The 24,668-nt window shown below is 55.8% G+C and overlaps 1 protein-coding gene across 4 annotated transcripts in view; it reads right to left on the reverse strand.

Annotated features, from left to right (window-relative positions):
* The window catches only part of NHSL2 (NHS like 2), a 155,254-nt gene that overhangs the window by 46,246 nt on the left and 84,340 nt on the right, over positions 1–24,668 (reverse strand). For 2 of the 4 annotated variants that reach the window (XM_024197104.2, XM_024197086.2), the window contains exon 1: positions 22,130–22,316. The exons of the other annotated variants lie outside the window; for them this stretch is intronic. In XM_024197104.2, coding sequence (XP_024052872.1) covers positions 22,130–22,193 — 64 coding nt within the window. In that variant the 5' untranslated portion in view covers positions 22,194–22,316. Of the gene's footprint in view, positions 1–22,129; positions 22,317–24,668 lie in introns of those variants that run through there. 4 annotated transcript variants of the gene reach the window in all.

A 24,668-nucleotide genomic window follows, 5' to 3' on the forward strand; every position in this document is an offset into this window, starting at 1 on the left:
GAGTGCCAACTCAGGACAAATTGCTTAAACAGGGCAGTTACAGCCCAAGCCTGGGGTTTTTCCACCTCTAAGGCAAACCAAACCAGCCAGACTAAGAGGACTTCGGTCTCACCCCACTGGCTAACCACAAGTCTCACAAGCAATTTCCTTAGACACTCCGGTTTCCCAGTATCACCACCAGTGCCACTCGTTATGGGGACAAATGGTTATGAAAACCAATACCCCAATAAAAGAAAAAAAAAGGTTCTCCCGATCCCAAAGGACCAAGCCCCAGGCCCAGGTCAATATACAAATCAGATCTTACCCACAAATCACGCTGTTGCCAATCCCTTAGAATCTAAAATCTAAGGGTTTATTGATAAAAGAAAAAAAGATAGAGAAGAGAGTTAGAATTGGTTAAATGGAATCAATTACATTCAGCAATGGCAAAGTTCTTGGTTCAGGCTTGCAGCAGCGGTAGAATAAACTGCAGGTTCAAATTAAGTCTCTGGAATACATCCCCCACTGGGATGGGTCCTCAGTCCTTTGTTCAAAGCTTCAGCTTGTAGCAAAGTCCTTCCAGAGGTATGAAGCAGGATTGAAGACAAAATGGAGATGAAGCATCAGCCTTATATAGTCTTTTCCAGGTGTAAGAACACCTCTTTGTTCTTACTGAGGAAAATTACAGCAAAATGGAGTCTGGAGTCACATGGGCCAGTTCCTGCATACTTTGCTGAGTCAGAAGGCATATTTGCCTTCTCTCAATGGGTCCATTGTATAGCTGATGGTCCTTAATGGGCCATCAAGCAGGCTAGGCAGAGCTAATCCCAGCTTGTCTGGGACGTCACCCAGAAGCATAGCATAAGTTTGCCATACAGACAGTATAGAGCCAATATTCATTACTTCAACTACAAAACTGATACACACATATAGACAGCATAATCATAACCAGTAAACCATAACCTTGTCTTAGACACCCCATTTGACCCCCTTTATACAAGATTTGGGTGCCACTACAGGACCTTGGTTGCAACAATGATCTATATGGTCCCAGTTTATGTCAATAACGTCACAACACTGTACTGTGGTTTGTGAGGCTTTGGGCAGGGAGAGCTGTGATAGCAACAGGTGCGTGTGCGCTCTGCCTTGGGCTGTGATTAGTGTCAATCCTTGAGGAGGCGTTGGTGCCTGGTGGCTAGGCACTGGTGCTAGGCTGAGATTCCTGGGAGAGGGGCATGCCCTGAAGGCTGGGTGACCATCTCATTCCTGGACTGGTGTATGTGTGTGCCACGGAGTTCCCGGGTGATGCTCTGGAACTGCTCCCTACAAAGCCAGTCAGGACTCTGGTGAAGTCTCCTTTCTATGAGCAGACTGTCTTCTGGGCAAGGAGCTCACATGGCTTCCACCTTCCTGGGTCTGACCTTTGGAGCATTCAGCATCCTCTGCCCCTCCGTGCGCTTCCCACAGCGAGTCCGCCCTGGCGGGGTCCTGGGGAAGCCACAGGGTCCTGCACCCCAACTTCGCAGTCAGACGTGACTCTTAACCAGCCAGTAAAACAGAGGTTTATTAGATGACAGGACCATGGTCTAAAACAGAGCTTGTAGGTACAGAGAACAGGACCCCTCATCCGGGTCCATCCTGGGGGGCAGTGAGCCAGACACCCACGTCTGCACTCACTCCTCGTCCCCAGCTAGCTCCAAACTAACTCATCCTCCAGCCCCTCCTCCTCTGGGCTTTGTTCCTTTCCCGGGCCAGGAGGTCACCTGATCTCTTTGTTCTCCAACGCCTTTAGCTATCTCCTTACAGGGGGGAAGGGCCCCGGCCATTAGTTGCCAAGAGATAGAGTGTCGGCCATTTATGTGCACTGGCCCTTTGCTCTGCAACAATCTCACCCCCTAGAGCCTTAAGAAATGCATAGGGGAAACTGAGGCACCCACACAGTATTCAGAGGAAACATTAAGAACAGTCCCACTTCGTCACAGTGTGTATCCCCCCCCCCCGAGAGTTCCCCTGGGAATCCCACCCACAGGACCCTCCAAGCCTTTCCCTAGTGCCTGGGCATCACCAGTTCCTAGAGAAAAGCTCAGCAGAGTTCTTGAGGGTCATTTTAATTCTGAGTAATGTTAATATTTGGTGGTATCACTCTACAGTCGTTGCCTGTACCTCAACCTGAATTCAAGTAATGGAAATAAAAGGCACCAAAATGGCAAGCCATTACGCTCACCCCCTTCCTGCCACTCGCTCCCACTGGGCACGCCAAGGCAATAACAGGCCTTCTCCTCCTCCGGTATGCCCCACTGATTTCAGCTTCCTCCAGCATAAGCGAGAAGAGAAGCAGCCCCAGCACTCTGTCAGCGGAGCTGGACTACATTCACTGAGATACCTGAGCTGAAACGTAAACAGTGCAGTGCCAGTGGGAGAGCAGCAGAAAATAGGAACCAACAGGATTTGGAAGGGATTGCACAGAACACTTCTCATCTGAAGCCTGGCTCATGCTGAACTCATACACAGGCTGGTGCAGCTGCCCCACTGAAATGTGCCAGGTTAACAGCCCTGGATGCTGAAGATCGTATCATAATGCACATGCACAAAGGGGCTGTAGGGCAACCTTCATTTTGGCATTTCCTACGTTTTCAGTGCTTGGCTTTGCAACCTTAATAATGTTCTTTAACGTAAGTGTTTTGGATGCAAATTCCAAGATTTTTTTTAACCCCCGAATTGTCATTCTGTGAACCATACAGACAGGGCGAGGATCTTTAGATCCATGACTTGAGCTAAGGGAGTGACGGGTAGCAGGAGAAGGCTGGGACCTGCCACTAGAGCGGGATGAGAGACACACTGCTGTGGGGTTTCACTGCTAGTTGCTGACAGCAGAGGACTGGCGATACTCAGAAACGTTACATTCAATTCCAGACTAGGTAGGAAAGTGCATTCTGGTGGTTACAGACCCTTTTGCCCCTGCACATCAGGCTCTCCCTCTGCTCCTGTCCCTTCACTGCTACTCTCCCCACTAGCTCATGCCCAACTCCTACCCTTCCCGTTTCCTTCTCCCTGACTCCTGCCCCATCACCAACCTAGCCTTCCTTTCTTCCCCTACTCCTATCCTTTCCCCACCCCCAGATCCTGCCCCACCTCTCCCCAACCCCTAACCAAGCTTCTGCCCCCCTCTGCTCCCCCCGCACTCCTTCACTTAACCCCTCTCCTCTTCAGGCTCCTATTCCCCCGTCCCCTTCATCTTTTCCCCTCCATTCCTCGCCCCGCCGCATCCCCGTCAAAGCTGTTACCTCCCCCTTCTCCAGGCTGCCTGGGTGCCAGTCAGGGGGTCTCAGAGCACAGGAGACAGACTCCCTGCCCTTAGTTCAACAGTCCAGGACAGCAACTGCAGAGTAGTCCCGCTCAGCCCCTGCATCCCCAGGCTGGAGCATGCTCTGTTCCGATCTGGGGATGGAGCAGGTCTGCACAGTCTGATCAGCACTAGGAGCTGGGAGGGGCTAGAGCACGCTCAGCACAGGTAGACGCTTGGGAGAATTTAGCTACCAAACTCTTAACAAATTTTTACTGAGCATGTGAAAATTGAGATTTTTCAAAGGCTTGGCTTAGTTTGGGCATTTCCCCAAGGGGATAGTTAATGCACATCCCTGACACAAAGGAAACTTCTTCACCAAATTTCAAGTCCCTGCTCAACAGCATGGAGGTACTAGACGTTCCCCATGAAAGTTGGAAGAATGGTTTAGCACGGGCAAAACAGCATATTTCCCCCTAATCTCAGTCTCAGAAACGGCTGCACTGTTTGAGCTGAAACTCAGCCAGCCTAAGTCAGACCCCTGGCATGGGACATTTCAGCCTGGCTGGTTAAAGTCTTGCAAAGGTATAAGCAACTGAAAACAAGGGCTTAGAAAGTGTCAGGCAGCAACCAGTGGGACAACCAGGAGCACTGATAATTCCATGGCAAAATTACTGCATGCTGCAGGACTCCGATGCAGTGGGCTGGAACTTCTGCACCAGCTTCATTTCAATTAAACAATGGAGCTTCTGATGCAATTCAATGACAATATTAATACAATCATAGAATCATAGAATATCAGGGTTGGAAGGGACCTCAAGAGGTCATCTAGTCCAACCCCTGCTCAAAGCAGGACCAATTCCCAACTAAATCAATCCAGACAGTGGGCCCTGTGCTATTTAATCTACTGTTCAGTTCAATGGTGTGACAAAGTGGGAATGTTCTTAATGTTTTCTCTGAATACTGTGTGGGTGCCTCAATTTCCCCTATGCATTTCTCAGGTATCTAGGTGGGGGGATCAGGGTGTAATTGTTGCAGAGCCCAAGAAGGCCCCTGTGATACTGTCTGCACAGAGAATGGTCGGCACTCTGTCTCCTGGCAACTAATGGCCGGGGCCCCTCCTCTGCAAAGATGCCAACTGAAGGTGTTGGAGAACAAAGAGATCAGGTGATCTCCTGGCCCGGGGAAAGGGACAAAGCCCAGAGGAGGAGGGACTGGGGAGTTAGTTTTGGAGCTAGCTGGGGACAAGGAGTGCGTGCAGAGGTGGGTGTCTGGCTCGCTGCCCCCCAGGATGGACCCGGATGAGGGGTCCTGTTCTCTGTACCTACAAACTCTCTTTTAGACCATGGTCCTGTCATCTAATAAACCTCTGTTTTACTGGCTGGTTAAGAGTCATGTCTGACTGCGAAGTGGGGGTGCAGGACCCTGTGGCTTTCCCAGGACCCCGCCAGGGCAGACTCGCTGTGGGAAGCGCACGGAGGGGCAGAGGAGGCTGAACGCTCCAAAGGTCAGACCCAGGAAGGTGGAAGCCGTGTGAGCTCCTTGCCCTGAAGACAGTCTGCTCATAGAGAGGAGACTTCACCAGAGTCCTGACTGGCTTTGTAGGGAGCAGTTCCAGAGCATTGCCCGGGGACTCCGTGACAACTGGTGGTAGCGGTGGGATGTACTGCAGCCTGTGAATGGCGCTTCTTCCAGTAAGTGACTGGGGAGCAGTAAAATGAAGGGGGACTGACGAGGACCAGGCGTGCTGAAGGCTCAGAGAGGGGCGGTTTCAGGGGGCGAAGGAGCTACGCTTAACCCCTGGGAATGTGTGACGAGCGAGAAGGATTGTTGGAGTAACAGGGTCCCCCTGAGGACTGTGACGAGCAGTCTCAGGGGCGGAGGAGCCTGCAGCTTGACCCTGGCAAAGAGGTGATGACCTCGAGAAGGGCTGGCACCCTAGGGGTCTTCCTGGAAACCGTGGGGGAGCTAAGAGCACACAGGCCTGTGAGTCCAAAGCAACTTGGGAACAGTGAAATGACGGCCTATCACCATCTCCTTAAGAAGGACATTGTAATTCTGTGCAAAAAGAGAGGGTTACGCATTGGGAAGTTCACCAAGGCCCAGTTAATCGTGCAGCTAGAGGACAAGGACCACTTTAAGGAGCAGATTCCTGACCCAGATGGGGCTACAAGAGGATCTGGGAGCAGCTGGAGCAGTAGCCAGGCATCCCCAAGAGTCTGGTCCCCAACCAGACAGGGGTCTTCACGATCGGGTTCCCCATCAGGGAATCGGAGACGGATGGGACTGGAGCGGAGTCCAAGAGAGCGAGAGGACCGTGAGAGACAGCAGAAGCCCGAGAAAGAGCTGCAGAAGCAGCAGCAGCAGCAGCATGGACTAGCAATGGTGGAGCAGAGAGGCATAGGGGACTTCCCAGGGATGAGTGGGGATAGACCCCGGGCTGCCAGTTCCACAGAGAACCTCAATACTAAATTGCTGCCCCTGGTTAAGGAGGGAAGGGATGTGGGTGCCCACCGCACTGCCGTCGAGCAGGCTGGCGATTTGAATCAGGGGGACCCTGCGGAAAAGCCCTGGTATCTAGCTCCCTTGCTGGGACCCAAGGCCATAGACGCTGTCAGCCAGATGGGTGGGGTGGTGGACAGGCTTCCACTCCTGGCCCCGGCTTATATGTCTGCGTGGAGTCTCCTGGGCTCAGGCCCCTCGGACCTCCAGTGGGAGTGGAAGGTGGTGGTCAATGGGGAGACATTCCTGGGGTGGGGAGATCCTGGGAGAGAGAGAATGGTTGTCAGGCCCCGGGTGATGCAGCCTCACCAGGTGCTGAAGGACTGTGTAACCTGGGTGAAGGTCCCCGGGATGAAGCCCCTCACCCTGCCTATGGCCTGGATCCCTGGGCAGACCCAGGAGGGGTTGGGCTAGCTGGTAGTTGGGGCTCTCCAGGATATCAGCTGTGAGGTCCTGTTGGGGGGGTGACTGTGTCTCTTTGGGACAGGATCCAGGCCCTGCTCCTGTAAAGGCCAAAGATTTGAATTTGAATCCAGGGAACCAATTGGCTAAGATGGAAGTGGTCAGTGAAAATGCAAATGACCTGGCTGGCAGGGGGAAGGAGCTCCTAGGATCAGGACTCCTGCCTACCTGTAACCAGACCCCTGGGGCTGAGTGGGAAGGAGAGATGCTCCCCGCCCCCCTGCACACCGGAGAGGAGGCTCACGCTGGATCTCAGGGCAGGCTTTAGCAAGTGCGGGGCCCGATTCCTGGGGCAGCACTTCGGATTGCCGCCTGGGGAAGGGGGGGCCGCGGGGCTTGCTGCGCTCCGGCTGGGAGAGCGGGGTCGTGGGGCTGCCGCACTCCGGCCAGCGCTCCAGCAGGGGTTGCGGGGCTGCGGGGCTGCCGTGCTCCGGCCGGAGCTCCAGCCGGGGTCACGGGGCCGGCCGCACTCCGCTGGAGCTCCAGCCGGGGTCACGGGGCCGGCCGCGCTCCGCCGGAGCTCCAGCCGGGATCACGGGGCCACGGGGCTTGCCGCGCTCCGGCCGGCGCTCTGGCCAGGGAAGCAGGGCCCCCGAAGACGACTGCCACCGGGGTGAGTGCACGGGGCCCGATTCTGGGGAATCGGGCGAATCGGCCTAAACCGGGCCCTGCTGGCTCTAATGCTGTAAGGAGAGCAGAGGGCTTGCTGCCTGCCCCCACTGGGACAGCAAGGGCAGCGCTGAGCATGGTGGGAGCTGAGACCCCAACTGAGTGAGGGGACACGCAGGCAGGGCAGGTCGGCTGCCAACCAGGTTTGCCTGGTCCAGACATGCTGCTGGGAAGTGATTCCACAGCAGGGAGGGAGTTACCAGGGACAGGGCTCAGGGGGGCTGTGACCCCAGGCCCAGCCAGCGAGAGGGAACAGGACCCACTCCCTTCCCCAGCAGCTGAATTCCAGACAGAGCTGCAGAAGGATCCCTCCTTGGAGAAGCTGAGGGAACTTGCTGGCCACAGCGCTGCAAACCCCCTTGGGGAAGGCTGCAGGGACACAGTCCTGTGGGAGAAGGGATTCCTGTACCAGGAATGGGCTCCCCAAGGGGAAGTAGAACTGTGGGGAATCGGGAGGCAGCTGGTGGTGCCCCAGGAATCCACAGGGTTCTTCCCTTTCAAGCTGCTGTATGGGAGGAGAGTGAGGGGACCCCTGGACCTGGAAAGGGAAGACTGGGAGGAGAAGGGGGAAGATCCCCTGGTGGATCTCTTCCCTGAGGTGGGAGCCAATCTCCCCATCAGGTGTTCCCCGTTCAGTCACTGGGAAACCAGCCCAGAACCTGGAGAGAGAGGTCAAGGATATGCTGGCTTTAGAGGTGATCCAGCCATTCACCAGCCCATGGGCCTCACCCGTGGGGCTGGTCCCCAAGGAAGACGGGACGATCTGGTTCTGTGGGGACTATCGCAAGCTTAAAGCCATCACCGTGTCTGATGCCCACCCCATGCCTAGGCCTGTGGAGATTCTAGACAAGCTGAGGGGGATGGAGAACTTGGCCCTGGTGTACATCGATGACGTGTGTCTTTAGCCAGACCTGGGAGTAACATGTGTCCCAGGTGAAGAGGGTGCTGGGCTGCCTCAAGGAGGCAGGACTGACAGTAAAAGCTGAAAAGTGCAAGGTGGAGATGATCAAAGATTGGCCCATTCCCCAGACCAAGAAACAAGTCCAGGCCTTTATCAGGATGGCGGAGTGCTACTGTAGGTTTGTACCCCACATTAGCCCCCTAGCTGCCCCCATCCCTGAGCTATGTGGGAAGGGTAAGTCACTGTGACGGGTTGGATCACAGAAACCCCCTTGGGAGCTGCCACCTAATGTGCAAAGACTACCTCTGCTCCTGTTTTCCCTGCCAGCTCAGGACTCCAGCACCCTGTCTTGCTGAGCCAGACACTCCTGTCTGGCTCCAACACCGACCCAGGGTCTGAATCACTTGTCCCAAAGCTGCAAGTTTACCTGAAAACAGCTCACAGTAGTGTGCTTGTCTTTAGCACTCAGATGCCCAACTCCCAATGGGGTCTAAACCCAGATAAATCCGTTTTACCCTGCATAAAGCTTATGCAGGGCAAACTCATAAATTCTTCGCCCTCTATAACACTGATAGAGAGATATGCACAGTTGTTTGCTCCCTCAGGTATTAATACATACTCTGAGTAAATTACTAAATAAAAAGTGATTTTATTAAATACAGACAGTAGGATTTAAGTGGTTCAAAGTAGTAACAGACAGAACAAAGTAAGTCACCAAGCAAAATAAAATAAAATGCGCAAATCTATGTCTAATCAAACTAAATACAGATAATCTCACCCTCAGAAATGCTTCAGTAAGTTTTTCTCAGACTGGACACCTTCCAGGCCTGGGCACAATTCTTTCCCCTGGTACAGCTCTTGTTCCAGCTCAGGTGGTAGCTAGGGGATTCTTCATGATGGCTCCTCTCTCTCCTTTGTTCTGTTCCACCCCTTTATATATCTTTTGCATAAGGCGGGAACCCTTTGTCCCTCTGGGTTTCCACCCCCCCTCACTGGAAAAGCACCAGGTTAAAGATGGATTCCAGTTCAGGTGACATGATCACATGTCACTGCAAGACTTCATTGCCCACTTGCCAGCACACACATATACAGGAAGACTAACAGGTAAACACAACCATCTGCAGACAATAGTCCTGGTTAATGGGAGTCATCAAGATTCCAAACCATCATTAATGGCCCACACTTTACATAATTACAATAGGCCCTCAGAGTTACATTTTATATTTCTAGTTTTAGATACAAGAGCGGTACATTTATACAAATCAGATGATCATACTCAGTAGATTATAAGCTTTGTAATGATACCTTACAAGAGACCGTTTGCATGAAGCATATCCCAGTTACGTTATATTCACTTATTACCATATTTTCTCTAAAACTATCCCAGTTACATTATATTGACTTCTTATCAAGTTTTTATAAAACCATATAGACTGCACAACGTCACAGTGCAAGGTGGAGATGATCAAAGATTGGCCCATTCCCCAGACCAAGAAACAAGTCCAGGCCTTTATCAGGATGGCGGGGTGCTACTGGAGGTTTGTACCCCACATTAGCCCCCTAGCTGCCCCCATCCCTGAGCTATGTGGGAAGGGTAAGTCAGACGAGGTGGTCTGGACCGAGCAGGGCCAGAGGGCTCTCTGTATACTGAAGGAGGCTCTAATCCAGGGCCCGGTAAATCTGGTAAACCCAGACTTTGCCAAGCCCTTTGCAGTGTTCACCGACGCCTCAGACGCAGGGCTGGGCACAGTGCTGATGCGAGCCGATGCTAAGGGGGAGATACACCCCATTGGGTACCTGAGCAAGAAACTGCTGCCCCGGGAGCAGAACTATGCGGCCTAAGAGAAAAAATGCCTGGCCATGGTGCAGGCCCTTACAAAGCTGCAGCTGTATCTATTTGGGCAGCGCTTTACTGTGTATACCGACCCCTCTCCTCTGACGTGGCTGCATGAAATGAAAGGGGCTGATGCCGAGCTGCTGGTGACAGAGACACCTGTTCAGAGGGTAGCCAAGGTCAAGATGGGGGCTCTTAACCAAGAGAGCCCGAATCACAGCCCTCCAGACCAGAGCGCTGGGAAAAGACACGTTCTCATTTTGAACCCCAGGGGTATTGGTGTGGAAAAAGGGTATGGGCCGCATAAACCTTCCCAAATGCAGCCTGCAGGTGCCATCAAGCAAACTCGACCTCAGGGAGGGCGTGAAACAGGAAGGGCCTGGTGTAACGCCCACCAAGGAAGGGGAGAGATGCTGGGGCATCCATGGGAACGTTGGTAGGTTCGAACTTCCCCAGGTCACTGGCTAAAGTGACCCGGCTCAGTTCAGTCTCGAAGGGGGGAGAGATGTGACAAAGTGGGACTGTTCTTAATGTTTTCTCTGAATACTGTGTGTGTGCCTTAGTTTCCCCTATGCATTTCTTAGGTATCTAGGTGGGGGAATCAGGGTGTAATTGTTGCAGAGCCCAAGAAGGCCCCTGTGATACTGTCTGCACAGAGAATGGTCGGCACTCTGTCTCCTGGCAACTAATGGCCAGGGCCCCTCCTCTGCAAAGATGCCAACTGAAGGTGTTGGAGAACAAAGAGATCAGGTGATCTCCTGGCCCGGGAAAGGAACAAAGCCCAGAGGAGGAGGGGCTGGGAAGTTAGTTTTGGAGCTAGCTGGGGATGAGGAGTGAGTGCAGAGGTGGGTGTCTGGCTCGCTGCCCCCCAGGATGGACCCAGATGAGGGGGTCCTGTTCTCTGTACCTACAAACTCTGTTTTAGACCATGGTCCTGTCATCTAATAAACCTCTGTTTTACTGGCTGGTTAAGAGTCATGTCTGACTGCGAAGTGGGGGTGCAGGACCCTGTGGCTTCCCCAGGATCCTGCCAGGGCGGACTCGCTGTGGGAAGCGCACGGAGGGGCAGAGGAGGCTGAATGCTCCAAAGGTCAGACCCAGGAAGATGGAAGCCGTGTGAGCTCCTTGCCCTGAAGACAGTCTGCTCACAGAGAGGAGACTTCACCAGAGTCCTGACTGGCTTTGTAGGGAGCAGTTCCAGAGCATCGCCCGGGGACTCCGTGACAACTGGATTTTACACCGGTCCTACATTTCCACTGTTCACTATGCAGCTGATTTTTTCCTTGCAGGAGGTAACTGCATTGGCGAAGCTGTCGTGGGAGAAGTGAACAATTTTGGCAGCTGAGTAAGGGACATTTGTGGCATTTAGCAGGTGGGAGACAAATTGGGATTGTGAGATAAGCATATTAGTTGTTGTTTCTGCTAAAATGTTCATCAATAGTTAAGGTTAGTATTTACAGCATTGTTAGGGTTCAGAATTAACATATCATTGAGACGAATGGGGCAATTCACCCCTCTCAAGCTGCGAATTCATGAAGGTGACATGGTAGCAGTTACACTCAGTTAACAGATCCCAGAAGTCAATGCTGACCTTGTTCTCTGATTTAGCTTTCCCTCACTAACTCCTTTGCACCCCCCACTCTGCAGAGGGTCATCCCACTGTTTCCTCTTAAGCCTGGGAAGGGGGAGAGACCATTATTTTGATTTCTAAACAAACTCGTATTTTTCATGTCTCCTTTGTGCTAGACACACAACATTTTTTTCAATGAAAGCTTTGATTCAGCTCAGTGGTGGGGAGACATAGAGTCTGTCTTTATCCATGGGCCAGGGACAGCTTCCACCCTACCCGTGAGCCTCAGCTAGGACTTCGGTCTCCACGGCCTGGTGAGTCCTTGGCCTCTCTGCTGACACGGGGCCACCAAGTGCCTCCTCCACTGATCCCTAAACTATCTCCAGCAATCCCTGACCAGCTGTACTAGCCTGCGCCCCGGCCCCCTGCGCATTCCCAATGCCCCAAGCCATCCAGACCTCCAATGGCAGGTGCCCTACGTTCAGGCTCCACTGGGCTGGCCTGAAACCTGCGCCAGCTCAGCCCTCCTTCCCAGAGCCCTGGCAGGAGCAATGGATGCCCGGAGGCTCCCCAGTACTCGGGAGTGGTCACCATGGCAATGGGAGCACTGTCATTTTCACAGGGACAGAACAGCCATAAAAGGTGAAAACAGCGACAGCCAAAGAGACACTGCCAGTCAAGGAGCTGGGAGCCTGCTGGGATACAGTTCTAGAGACCACACGGCACAGTGCAGCTGGGCACGGCCCCATACAGGCCAGCTGGGCGACTGCCCAGGGGAGGTGCAGTGCGGGGTATGGAGGGTGGGAGAGGAGATTATCAAAAAGGAGACAATAAAGATTGATTTCTTTAACAGGAAGGGGGGTCTAGTGGTTAGAGCCGGGGGAGCTGGGAGTCAGGACTCCTGGGTTCTATCCCTAGCTCTGGGAGAGGAGTGGGGTCTCGTGGTTACAGCTGGAATGAGTGAATCAGGAGGCCCGGATTCTATCTGCAGCTCCACCACTGACTCCCTGGGTGATCTTGGTTGAGTCCCTTGCCCACTCAGTGCCTCAGTTTCTCCACCTGTAACATGGTGTTCGTGATTCCGTCCTACCTCACAGAGTCAGGAGAATTAATTCATTCCTGTCAGGAAATCGGAACAGACCAAGGCAGGTTTCCATCCTGGGGGTGCTCCATATGAGGCAGCTCTTTTAAAGGACCCAGATCCTGCTCGGGTCTCAAAATGGTCCATTCTGTAGAGCTCCAGACGCTCCATGGTCACCATTAGAGAGGGGAAATCTGGTTGTCCTCCTCGTCAAACGCGGCATTTTTACAAAATGTAACGCTTGGCAAAGCTCACGGGCCCTGTGTGGACTGTGGCAAAGCCCCACCATCCTCACTGCTGCTTGCTGTGAGCACTTCTTCCACCACTCTCTGCTCAGCAGTTGGACTAGGGAGGGCAGCGACTGGCCTGACTCAGAGCACCGCCTTCTGACATTGTCCAAACCCCTCCTGCAGCTCCCCTGCTCCCCAGGGGAGGGGAAGGAGGTGAAGTCATGCACTTTCTCACACCCACCCTCCCGAATCTGGAGAGCAGAGGAAATGGGACTCCAAATTCTGTTCACATGCCAGGCTGGATGATTCGCTCCAGTATGGGGGATGTGTGGGACAGCAAGCCACAAACGGTCTTCTCTCTGCCTGCCCTGCAACCTGGGTTGCTGGGTGCTGCACCCACCCCAGTAAGAAACTGGAAGCCAACACGAGGAAAACAGTATTTTACTTCTAGGCATTTGAATTGTGCTCCCAACAGTACCATCCTCATGCTTCACAAACATTAGTCCTCAATGAGCCTTGTAATGTCCCAGTGCATGCTGTATTTTACAGGTGGGAAAACTGAGGCACAAGACGGCACTGGGACCTGCTGAAGGCCACAAGCAAATCAGTATCAGAGCCAGGACTAGAACCTAAGAGTAGTTTAACCACAATGCCATCCTCTCCGGGTGCTCACACAGCACAGTGTAGGAAAGAACTCAGCACGCCCCTGCCTGCTCCCACCACTGACACCCCCGCTTGGCAGAGAATAGCTGTAAGCTGACCCCACTTTCAGGGATCCATATGTAGCTAAGCAGCCCGGCATACTCTGGGAACTGGAGGCTCTCCCCAGCCCAGGTGTTTCCACCACAGATTGGCCCAGCAAAACCCCATCTCTAGAGACCTCCCATGTTTGACCTTCAGCCCAGACTTTACCGATGACCCTTATCTCTGTAAATGAGCCAGAGCTACGGTTGCCAACCCTCCCAGTTTCGCCAGGAGTCTCCCAGAATCGGGCTCTATCTCCCGGAGGTTAATGAAGCCAAACCGGGAGATTTTAAGCCACTAAAAGTCTGGCAGTGCAGCGGGGCTAAGGCAAGCTCCCCGACTGCCCTGGCCCCACTCCTGGAAGCAGCTGGCTCATCCCTGTGGCTCCTGGGAGGGGGGAGGAGTGGGAGAGTGATAGGGGGTCTCCGTGCGCTGCCCTTCCCCCGAGCGTTGACTCCGCAGCTCCCACTGGCCGGCAACTCCAGCCAATGGGAGCTGCAGGGGCAGTGCCTGTGGGCACGGGCAGCACGCAGAGCCTCCCTGGCCCCTCCCCCAGGGGCTGCAGGGATATGCCAGCTCCTTCCGGGAGTGGCATGGGGCCAAGGCAGGCAGGGAGCCTGCCTTAGCCCTGCTGCATCGCTGACCGAGGTACGCACCTCCCAGCCAGAGCCTGCATCCCGCACCCCCTCCTGCACCCCAACCCCCTGACATTGCCCTGAGCCCCTTCCCAGAGCCAGCACCCCAAACCCACCCTCACATGCCAATCTCCTGCCACAGCCCTAAGCCCCCTCCTGCATGCAAACTCCCTCCCAGAGCCCACACTCCCTCCCGCACCCTAACCTCCTGCCCCAGCCTGGTGAAAGTGAGTGAGGGTGGGGGAGAGTGAGCAAAGGAGGGAGGGGGGATGGAGTGAATAGGACGGGGCCTCAGAGAAGGGGCAGGGGGCGGAGCAAAGGTGTTTGGGTTTGTATGATTAGACAGTTGGCAACCTTAGCCAGACCTCAACCCTAGATCTGAACAACTTTCAACCAGAAGCCTCATGCTGTAGGGCAGAAGCCAGCCATAACCCTCCTGGGTTAACAGGAGATTTGGCCATAGGCAAATTAGTGCACCTTAGCCCATAACAGGAGTGACGCGCAGTGGGGATGTGCTGCTGGGTGGGGAGCAGGGAACTTTGGTGGCTGTATGGTCACTGCCCCTTTAAGGGGAGTGTTGTAGGTAGAGTATGAAGAAGCACTTAGCAGCTGGAGCTGGTAAGGGGCTGAGCCTAGGCAGGGAGTAGGCTGGGTGCAGCTTGGGAATACGCCCCCCTCTGCTGACGCTAACAAGTTGGGCATTAATTTGCCTGCTGCTCAGATCCTGCTAAGAGTCCCTGTAGCTTACTGAAATGCCACAGTTGGCTTATCTGAGTCTGGAACCACAGACCCTGGCTGGGGTGAACTGCCACTGATCCACTGATGTCAGCGCATCCCCATGGCTTCACCCCATCCGAGCAGCTGGCCCAGTCAGCCAATGGCACAGGATCACGCCCAGCACGACTTGTGCTCTTGCTGTGTGAAATGGAAATGGCATGCATCCTGACCTAGTACTGCGGCCATTAATCAAATTACATCATTCAGCCCCTTCAAGGGAGCAACGGCCAAAAGCTATGAGGAGGGGGCCTGATTCTGTCCCACGTCCAGCCAGAACTGGAATAGTCAGGTGCAGGGCTGCTGATGGCACTGCAGCTCACAAGTACTGGGCAAGATCAAGCTGCACACCGGGTATTACCAGTGCTGGGACAGGGCAGTGTATGCAGGGAGCTCCCACTTCTGTCCCCTGGTTTCTCATCCTCCCCTGTCCCCTGGGCAGGTACCAGGTGCTGCAATCCCCCAAGACAGGAAAGCCAAATCGAGCCACTCATCTCCTGTACCCTCTCCTGCTACCCCCTGGATCCACAGACCCAAGGCTTGAAGGATCACTAGGAAAGGAAAAGAACGAGATCTGTGCCCTTTTAACTCCTGGAGGCTTTAGGCCTGATTGTTTTTCAACCTGATTTTACATCAGAAAAAGCAGGTCTTTGCTGAAGGACCCTGTGGACAACCAGAAAGCTGCAGGATCTCACTGAGCACTGCAGAGGGGGAGTAGTTTTATTCAGGCTGCTTCAAGCTGTTTGTTTCATTATTAGAAGGTTTGTTGCCTACAACTCCTCCCTTGGGAGAAAAGCTCTTTGGGACAGATTCCACCCCCCAGCCCTTGGACGGCAAGGAAAGCACCTCCAAGGACAGCTCCAGCAGAAACAGGCAAGGCAGGACGGGTCACCCTGGTATCTCCAGCGCCAAGCAGCCCCCTTTTCCGTCCACAGGGAAGGCACCTGTCCCACTGCAGCCAATCCCCTGTAAGGGATACGGAACAACCCTTTGCCATGAGCCCCTGGGGAACAACCCCTGGGGGTAGGGGGATAACATGTCCTCCCAGGCAGCAGTGCACCAGGGGGCTCCAGAGCTTTGCACGAAGTGCTGGGCAGTGCCCAGCACAGAGCAGCAGTGGGCACCCTGCTGGCCATCCCGCCTGGGGCACCTCGCTGAGCTGCAGCCCGTGCTCAGGGCTGGTGGCAGCTCCCGCCCCCGTGGGCACAGGCAGCCCCATGGCGCAGGGCACAGGGAGCCCCATTCAGCTCTTGCCCACTGTTGAGATGAGTTCCTGTCTGCATCCTGTAAAACTTGCCCATACCGGTATTGCCCTGGCCTCTTCTTTTGTCATTCAGTGTTGCACGCATTCTAAAGCAATATGCATTTCCTCACCTTTTGGGGGCGAAGCCAGACTTTGAGGCACCTGCTCCCCTACTTGGTGTAAACTTTGCTTGTGCCAATCAGAAACGAACACAAACAGGTTTTGGGCCCCGTCCCCTATGACACTTCTATAATGTCATAGTTGGTACTTTATGGGCTGCCTGCCATGTGCAGGCAGGGAGAGGAGAAAGAAAAACGAATCCTGTGTATCCTGTGTACACCCGTAACCGAGCCTGATCACCTCGAAGCCTCTCTCTCAACTCACGTGTTTCAAACAGAGTTCCTACGTTTGCCGGTCGTTATGCATTGGTTTGTATTTGTAAGTACCAGTTATTACTAATTGCTGCATCTTTGTTTATAAATATTGTTAGTAGATATTTTAGTCATTGTGCGTTTTAAGTTTCATTAACTCTATTAGCTAATCAAACGCTGCTCCCTTACCCCTTGTAATTATCCCCAATAAAACTTTAAATTGATTGCAACCACGTGCAGCCTGGTAAATAACAGGCCTGCATTTTCTTTCGCCCCTGCGTGCCCGTGGCAATCCACACCCACAAACACTGGCAGAGTGAGTGCCATCCAGCCAACAGTGAGCCAGGGCCAGGCATGCAGTGAGGGGTGACCTGGGCCGAAGGGCCTGCTGGGCCTGCCTGGGAGCCCCAGACTGGCCCCAGGAAGGAGCTTACCACCCCCCAGGGTCAGGGCTGGGCCAATGGCAGTGAGGCCAGCTTTCGTTCTCATTGTCTGAGGGCGTTGTCACTTCACACCCTGCAGCAGCTCTGGGGGTTGAATTTATTGGAAACTGAATGAGATAAAAGGGTCAGTCTGCACCCTGCCCCCAAGCTCAGGTCCCCACTCCGCCAGATCAGGCTCCAGGGATCCCCCCAGATCAGCCCCAGGGGGGCAGTGGGAGTAACTAATTTTATTTATTTAAAACAAAAAACCGACACCCACACTTCCAGCTGGTTTGGCACCACCAAGAGGTTCCCATCTCCTACAGGGAACCCGGTGGTCACTGCCCTCTGCCTTCCCCAGGGGGCCTTTGGGCGCTGCCGCCACCCCCCTGCAACCAACAGCAATCTATTTACACCAACTTCTCAAAACAGACCAGAACCAAACCCCAGGCCAAAGGTAAGAGTCCATGGCCAGGTACAAACAGTCACCCCAGGGATGAACCTGAGAGCTCCAGGGGAGCCTACAGAGCCCTACCACTTTGTCATACGAGAGCCTTCTAGCTGCAGCGTGCTGTCACAGGGCCAGGGCCCAGCCCCTAGAGGGAGATGTGACCCGCTCAGGGCAGGTCTGGATCTAGATCTGAACTCTGCCTGGGCACATCTCAGGTCTCGCCTGCAATCCCCATGGCACTGCTTTCACTAATGCCAGGATTTTCAACTGGTTTTGGTACCATGGTGCAAAGCCCTGTGTGGACACTCAAATTCAATTTAAATCTGGCTCCTATCGACTTAGCTTCACTTGATTGCTTTCTATAAAAACCAGTTCATTGGGAAACTGGTGCAACTCTGCACAGAGACTAGGCCTCAGTTGCTTGTAGCACGTAATAAAAAGACAGCTGTTGTGTTTCTAACTCACCGCATCATGCTTTTACGGTCACACAGCACAGAGCGACTCAGGCTGTCCCAGCCAGGCCTCGCTGTCCTAGGCCTGGGTTTATTATTGTGAGGAGGAGGCTCTTCCTATATCTCCCCTTTGCACCCCAGCCCCAGTGGCCAGCAACGCTGTCTGTGTCTCAAGTGCACAGAGAAGACAGAAGAGTCTCTCCCGTGCACAGAATCCCCAAATAGCTTCGTGTAGAGGAAAGTGGAAGCATGCTGGTGGGGAGGGAGCAGCCAAAAGGGCTGCTTGTCAACTCGTCCATAGAGGGTGGACAGGGGAAGGAGAGGATGTGGGAGCTGCCCGCGGGCTGCACTTCCCAGTTCCCAAGCAGCATGTACCCCACCATGCCAGTACCAAACTGGCCAGCAGTGAAAGCCTGGCTTCTCCTGTCATGATGGAATGGGGGAGGCTGACAGCTGTGTTGGGCATGGGCCACACGCCAGCCTCATGGCCTAGCAGCAGCACAGGCTCTGCACTGCCATGCTGGAGACCTAGGCTCATGGGCAGGGACTTGGGTGAGGGACACCTGGGGCTGGGCGTATGGCATGGAGCTCAGGCTGGAGTCACTGCTCAGGTTCCCAGTGCCCTGTGGGATGGGAGGGCTCAGTGCAGATCCTAGATGGCAGGTGTCCATGGCACAAAACCACCATTGGCTGTTTTGTCAGTCTTGGCAGAGGCTGGACTCTCCTCTCCCCCTAGAGATGCCCCCAGTCATGGCTGAGGCGCACTGGCAGGGCAGTGTGCGGGCATGATGGGGGTGCACCCCCATCACTGAACAGCTGCTCTCGTGGGCAGCTCTGTATCTGCCCTGCCACAAAGGAAGGGTCCCCCAAAAAAGGGCTGCGACCACAGTCACTGCTGAGCTCTGCCCTTGCAGAGGTGCTGGCTGCTGCTGACTGGGGGAGCTGCAGCTCCTGGGCGCTAACACGCTGCGGGGAACCCGAGGCTCCAGGAAGATGGTGCTTCCCCGTGAACCTTGCTACCCTCACGGCAATGCAGGCTCGTCCGTCCCCAAGGGCAGCATAAAGAAGTTCTGTGTTAGAGGAATGAGGCTGGGCAATCGGACCAAGAGGCGCGACACATGGGATCAGAAAGGGCTCGGGAGGGCAGGGCAGACACCTGACCCCGCACGCAGCTGCTGCAATAACATCAATCCCCAAGTCTATAGCAAAGGGCTCTGCCTGAAGGTCCTGCCCCCCATCCCCTCCCCAGCCCTGCAGCCGCCTCTGGGGGATGCAATGGCTGTCACCAGCACACAGCACAGGACAGGAAGAGAATACCATTACCCAACAGAAAGGGAAGTGGGGCCTGTGGGGAAGAGCACGCAGTGTTAGCACCCAGCTGTAAGGACAATCGTCTGGAAGCCATTAGCAATGCCCAGCACTCAGTCGTCCAGAGCACCCAGGGCAGACGCTCTACTGCCTGCACCTTCCCAGCATCCCCTCCCCACCCCAAATAACACAGCCCTGCACTCCCAGCCCAGCCCAGGAGGGGAGCCAGGACACAGGGGCTGCAAATCCTGTGCTCTGGGACCCCAGCATTTACCTCCCACGGGCCAGGCAGCCAGCTAGCCCCTCAGACACATACACCTGTCCGGTAAGCCAGATGACACCCAGCCTAGGACACCCCACTCACAATGCACACACGCCTTTCCAATTGGCCATCACACAAGCACCCCCCCACTGGTGATCACACAAACTCCTTGCTCAACCCTTGCACTCACCCGGGGAAGGCCCCACATACCCAGCAGGAACGCACTTGCCTTTCAGTGACATTTGGGTCTCTTTCATGGAGCCATATTCTCCCTTTTCTTCAGTTTATTGTGTAAGCTGTTTCAGGACAGAAGCCCGGAGTCCCAAGAACCTCCTGGCTCACGTGCCCTCAATGCCAATAGTGCTACCCTCCTCTCAGCAGCAAGGGGGCACATTCCCATAGCTATAAAGAGCTTCCTTCTCTCGCCTCCCAGCTCTGGATCCTCCCAACACGATTTCAGCTCTGACTCCCACTCCATCCCCTCTGACTGCTCCATATCCTCCTCCACTCTGTATCCCGCTCCTCCTCGTGCCCCACAGACCATGGGTTGCGGCGCAGAGACCACTCTGTGCTCCCATTCATCTGGACGCAGGAGTCCCTGAGTCGGTCACTGTTGCTCTCCCGGTCAAGGTGCTGCCATGTACTTTACTGCACATCCACACAGTATTGACAGTGCAATGGCACAAGCCACAAGTGCAGGAGGGAGCCAGTCCCTGATTCAGAGCTCTCAGACCCCCACCTGTGAGCCTGCTGTAGTGCTAGCGGATGGGTGGAAATGCATGCTCGGCAGGGCTCCATGCCATTTTCACAGCTGCCAGCAGAGTAATTACATCCCATGGGGCTGGGAAACACAAACAAGCACTTGAAGGAGAAGGAAAAACTTCATGCTCCTGGCCAGGTTCAGCAAGGCAGCACTGAGCTACAACCCTGGGGCATGGGGGCAGCACTAGAAAGCAGGGCAAGGACTACAGCAGTGCTGGCCTGCACAGCCAAGCACCAGCCCCATCACCTGGCTGAGGAGGATAGTTCCACAGGCCCAGAGGACAGCACAGCTGGAGAACCCTGCATCATCCATCAGTGCGAGCCCTGGGCGCCAAATACGTCCCCAAGGCACAATGGACAACCCAGGGGATGCACCACAGCAGCTGCATGAAGTACTAATTGCTGCTCCATGCCCACTGATCTCTCAGCTCCTGCACAGATCAGACCCCTGGCCCATCCAGCCCAGTAGCCAGCTCCGACCATTCCCAATCAGATCGCTGACACAGCTGGACTGGAAACCTGCCTCCTGCCAAGTGACCAGACTCCATGTGGTCTAGCCCTGGTCAGACCCCCGGCCCATCCACCCTGCACCCCACCAGCTGCCACGTCAGACCGGACCCCTGGTCCATCCGCCCTGCACCCCGCCAGCTGCCACGTCAGACCGGACCCCTGGTCCATCCGCCCTGCACCCCGCCAGCTGCTACGTCAGACCGGACCCCTGGTCCACGTAGCCCAACGTTCTGCCTCTGGCCTATACCGGAACATGAAGGAACGCCCCATAGAATCCAGAGCAGCAGGACCCTCAATATGAACCCTCATTTAACTGGAACATCCAAAATCCTGAGTGTCCATAGCACAGTGCCACCCACAGTAACTAAAGTTAACTAGCCAGACCAACTGCCCATTGACAGGGCAACGCTGGAGCTGAATGGACCTGGCTGGGCTCTGGCGGGTTCAACCATCCCATTTCTAGCTCTGGTTCTAAGCAGCCTGTATTATGCCCCGGTCCATCAACCATCTGGCCCTGAGATTTTCCCATTGCATATGCAGGAGAGGGGCTCTTGGAGCAGCTGCCAGTTCCCAGCCAGACAGGACACTCTCCAAGTGGTGCTTTGCTGCACTTGCTTGCTGCTCACACCACATCCCGGCACTGTCCCCACCCGCTAGGATCAGTGGGGCAGAATGAACACAAGTTATGGTGTGTCAGCATGGCCACAGCCCCCAGTGCAGAGGCCACTCTGGAGACAGCAGCCCATTGGAGAGATGGAGGCGAGACAGGCTGAGGGCAGGTGGCTTCCCCGCCCTGGCTACCAGTGAAGTCAGGGCTATTCATGGAGTCTGGAAATGATTAGAGGGGCAGGAGGAAGCAGAGGCAGTTTGCACTCTGGGTGTGACACTCACTCACTGCACCTGGATCCAGGACTCTCCCCACTTCCCCCGACAGAGGAACACCCAAGGCAACGGGCCATTATTACTTTGTCTACCCGGCAGCTCCGCAGTGTCCCTGGGAGTGGGGGCTTCCAATGTCATTTACCTGTCACCCTGCAGTGGGGTGACGTGCTGGGTGCCATGCCTGGTTCCAAAGCTGCCTCTGGCATCAAGTTCACCTCGCTATCCCAGCTACTCGCCACCAGGTGCAGCCCTCAGCACACAGTGAGCACCATCCTGCCCAGGACTCCAGCCCAGTGCTGAGCACACCCCAGAACAGCTTTATAGAGAGGGGCTGGTTTGTGCACACCAATGCACCCCTTGCCCTGCCAAGGGAACCCCTGGATTAGGACCCAGTGCCATGTCACAAACCCCAAAAACTGTTGGCAAAGGCAGGGAGACAGCTGCCTCCCTGTGCTGCATCCCCCACACCAGCGGTCAGAACCAGCCTGATGGCTTCGAAACTGCCTCCAATACGCAGGCCAGGTTCAGTGATTTCTGCCCTGGGCCCAGTCCAGACAGGGGGACACCCCACCAGATTCAGAGTCTACCCCAGAATCCTTGGAGGGGCCCCAAGTCCATGCTGCCCCACTGGAGAGCAAGATGCCCCTGTATGTGCCATGTCCAGTGCCAAGCTCATCACGGGCACCTAAACAAACCATCCCCAACGCTCCAGGGTTTCTCTGGTGCCCTACCCGTACTCCTCACCAAACGCCGAGCTGGCCTCCACCCCACTGGCATGGGGCTCACCGCGATGCCATCCTACCTGCCCTGTGCCGGGAAAGGACCAGCGACTCGGACCAGTCCATGGTCGCACGGCAGCTGCCCATGATTCCACATAAAGTGCTGACCCCCTGCGGCAGAGCAGGGATTATGGGAACATACGACCCAGCACGACAGAAGAGTCTGCACCGGAGACCCCTGGCCACACCCCACGGCTCGGGTCAACTTCGCTCCAGCCAGGCACGGAGAGGAGGGGGGGTCCCCCAGCCGGTCCTGGCAGCCAAGGCTCCTCTGCCTGGGGGTCCCCACAGCTCCGCTCACAGGCTGGAGGGCACTTGCCTCTGGTGCCCACAGGGTCCTGTGTCATAAACACCTCAAGGGGTGAACTTCCTCTGTCTCCCCGCCCCTCTCCAGCGACAGAGGGAGGAAATGGCCAGGAACTGGCTGTTGGAGTCAGTTCCCTGCAGTCCATTGTCCTGGCCCCAGCCCCTCTTCCTTCCCAAGTGCACAGGAGGCTGGGGGAGGGGCCTTGCTTTGCAGTCTCTCCCTCCCTCCCTCCCCTAGTCCTCCCTCCTCAGACACATCTGGACCCTGCTTTGGGCTGTTACCCCCGGGCAGAGAAACCCCTCCCAGGGTCCCTAGCTGGAGCCAGCCCCTGTGCGAGGCTGGGCCTGTCCATAGTCCTACACTGATGGCCAGATGCCCAGCCACTGGGAATCAGGGAAGCTCCACCCACGGCAGCAGAGCTGCCCCTCACCTGCTCCCCTGCCACAGCCACATCAAACCTCCCATCCCAAGCAGCACCAAGGGGCTGGCCCGGCCTGCAGCAGAGGATCAGGGATGCAGCCTGCTCTGCTCACCCCAGGGCTGGCCCCAGGGCCAGTGCCCACAGGACAAGGAGCATGCCCGAGATCCCCGGAGCAATGGACAGCACCACCCCGCTGCAGCACAATGAGCCGGAGGCACTTTGGGCCCCGGCACCATCTCACTGGCACTACGCACTTCTCTAGCAATGTCATCAGAGGGGTTCACATGTCAAACACCCCGGATTGAGCAGTACCGTGCCCCGGGACATGGGTCCCCATGTTGCAGATGGGGAAAACGAGGCACCAAGAGGGTCAGGGACCTGCACAAGGCCACACAGGCAGAACTGGGACTAGAACCCAGGACTCCTCACACCCCTACTTGTGCCTCAGTCAGGACCCTCCCTTTCCCTCCTCTGTCCTATGGCTCCAAGCTCATCTGAGGCTCTGCAGTGAAAAGACGCTCTCAGGTACGGTGACCAGACGTCCCGATATTATCAGGACAGTCCTGATTTTAACACATTTGTACCACATCCCGACCGCACATCGGTCGGGACGCCCTTTGTCCCGATATCGGGGACCGCTCACCATCACCGCCAAAGTCCAGGGGCTGGTGTGACAGCGCTTCCTGGGGCAGCTCCCAGTGGCGGGCCTGTCCGCCGGCAGGAGCCTGCAGTGCTGGCGGCCCCTAGGCACAGAGGCAGAGGGGGTCTCCGCATGCTGCACCGGCTCCCTCCTGCCCAATCAGAGCTGCGAGGGCGAGGCTTGCAGGCGCTGGCAGCAGGCAGAGAGCCCTCTGCCCCCCACCCCCACCCCACGCCCCCACCCGACCCAATCCTAGGAGCCAGAGGGACCTGCCGGATGCTTCCCGGGAGACGCCCCAGTTAAGCACCGCTGGGACTCCCCACCTTGCCCCCCGGCAGGTCCCTCTGGCTCTTAGGGTCGGGGCCCCGTGCGTGGTGCAGAGCGCCGAAGAGCGCCTCCCCGGGCTCCCGCCATCCCGGGAAGCGCAGCTGCGAGCTGGGGGAGAAGCCCACCCCAAAGAGGCAGCGAAGTGCCACTGGGGGAGCCGCCGCTGCCTGGCTTTGGGCGGCTGGAGGGGGCCCCGGCACCGCCCCGCAGACTGTGTAGCTCTGCTCCCCACTCACCGCACAGACAGCTCCCTGCGGCGCGCGGGTTCTGTTCAGTGTTGGGCGCCGTGCGCACCAGCCAGCGGGGTAAATAGCTCCCCGGCCCCTGCCACGCCGCCCCCACGCAGCCACCCTGCCCAGGCCGCTGCCCGCCAGCAGCCGTGACCCAACGAGGGCGTTTGGCCGGGGATTGAAGCCTGTAGCAGCTGGAGGCGGGGAGGGCACCGAGGGGTCCGCGGCAGAGAGCAGGGGCGGGTGGTGCCTCGATGTGGGGCAGTTTCCCATGTGCGCCCCCCCCCCCCAACTATCTCCCGCAGCAGGGGTGGGGGTGGTTATAAAGCCAGGCGGGAGAGTCAGTTGCCACTTTGGGTGAGTCTGCACCACAGTTTAAATGCAGGGTTAGTGGGACTTGAGTCAGCTGAGCTGTGTTAGGGAGCCCTGGGCTTAGGGTGACCAAAGATCCCAATATTAGAGGCTTTGTCTTATATAGGCAATTATTCCCCTCCTCCCCCACCCACCCCCAAGGAAGTGTCCTGATTTTTTACACTTGCTATCTGGTCACTCTACTCTCAGAAGACTGGAGCAGGACCCTTGCATGGAGGGGCAACTCCCTGCAACTCAGGCACCAGGCTCTGGGTGCTGTCTTATG

Source organism: Terrapene carolina, unplaced genomic scaffold, assembly GCF_002925995.2.
Source record: "Terrapene carolina triunguis isolate 2854851 unplaced genomic scaffold, T_m_triunguis-2.0 Scaffold137, whole genome shotgun sequence".
NCBI lineage: Eukaryota > Metazoa > Chordata > Testudines > Emydidae > Terrapene > Terrapene triunguis.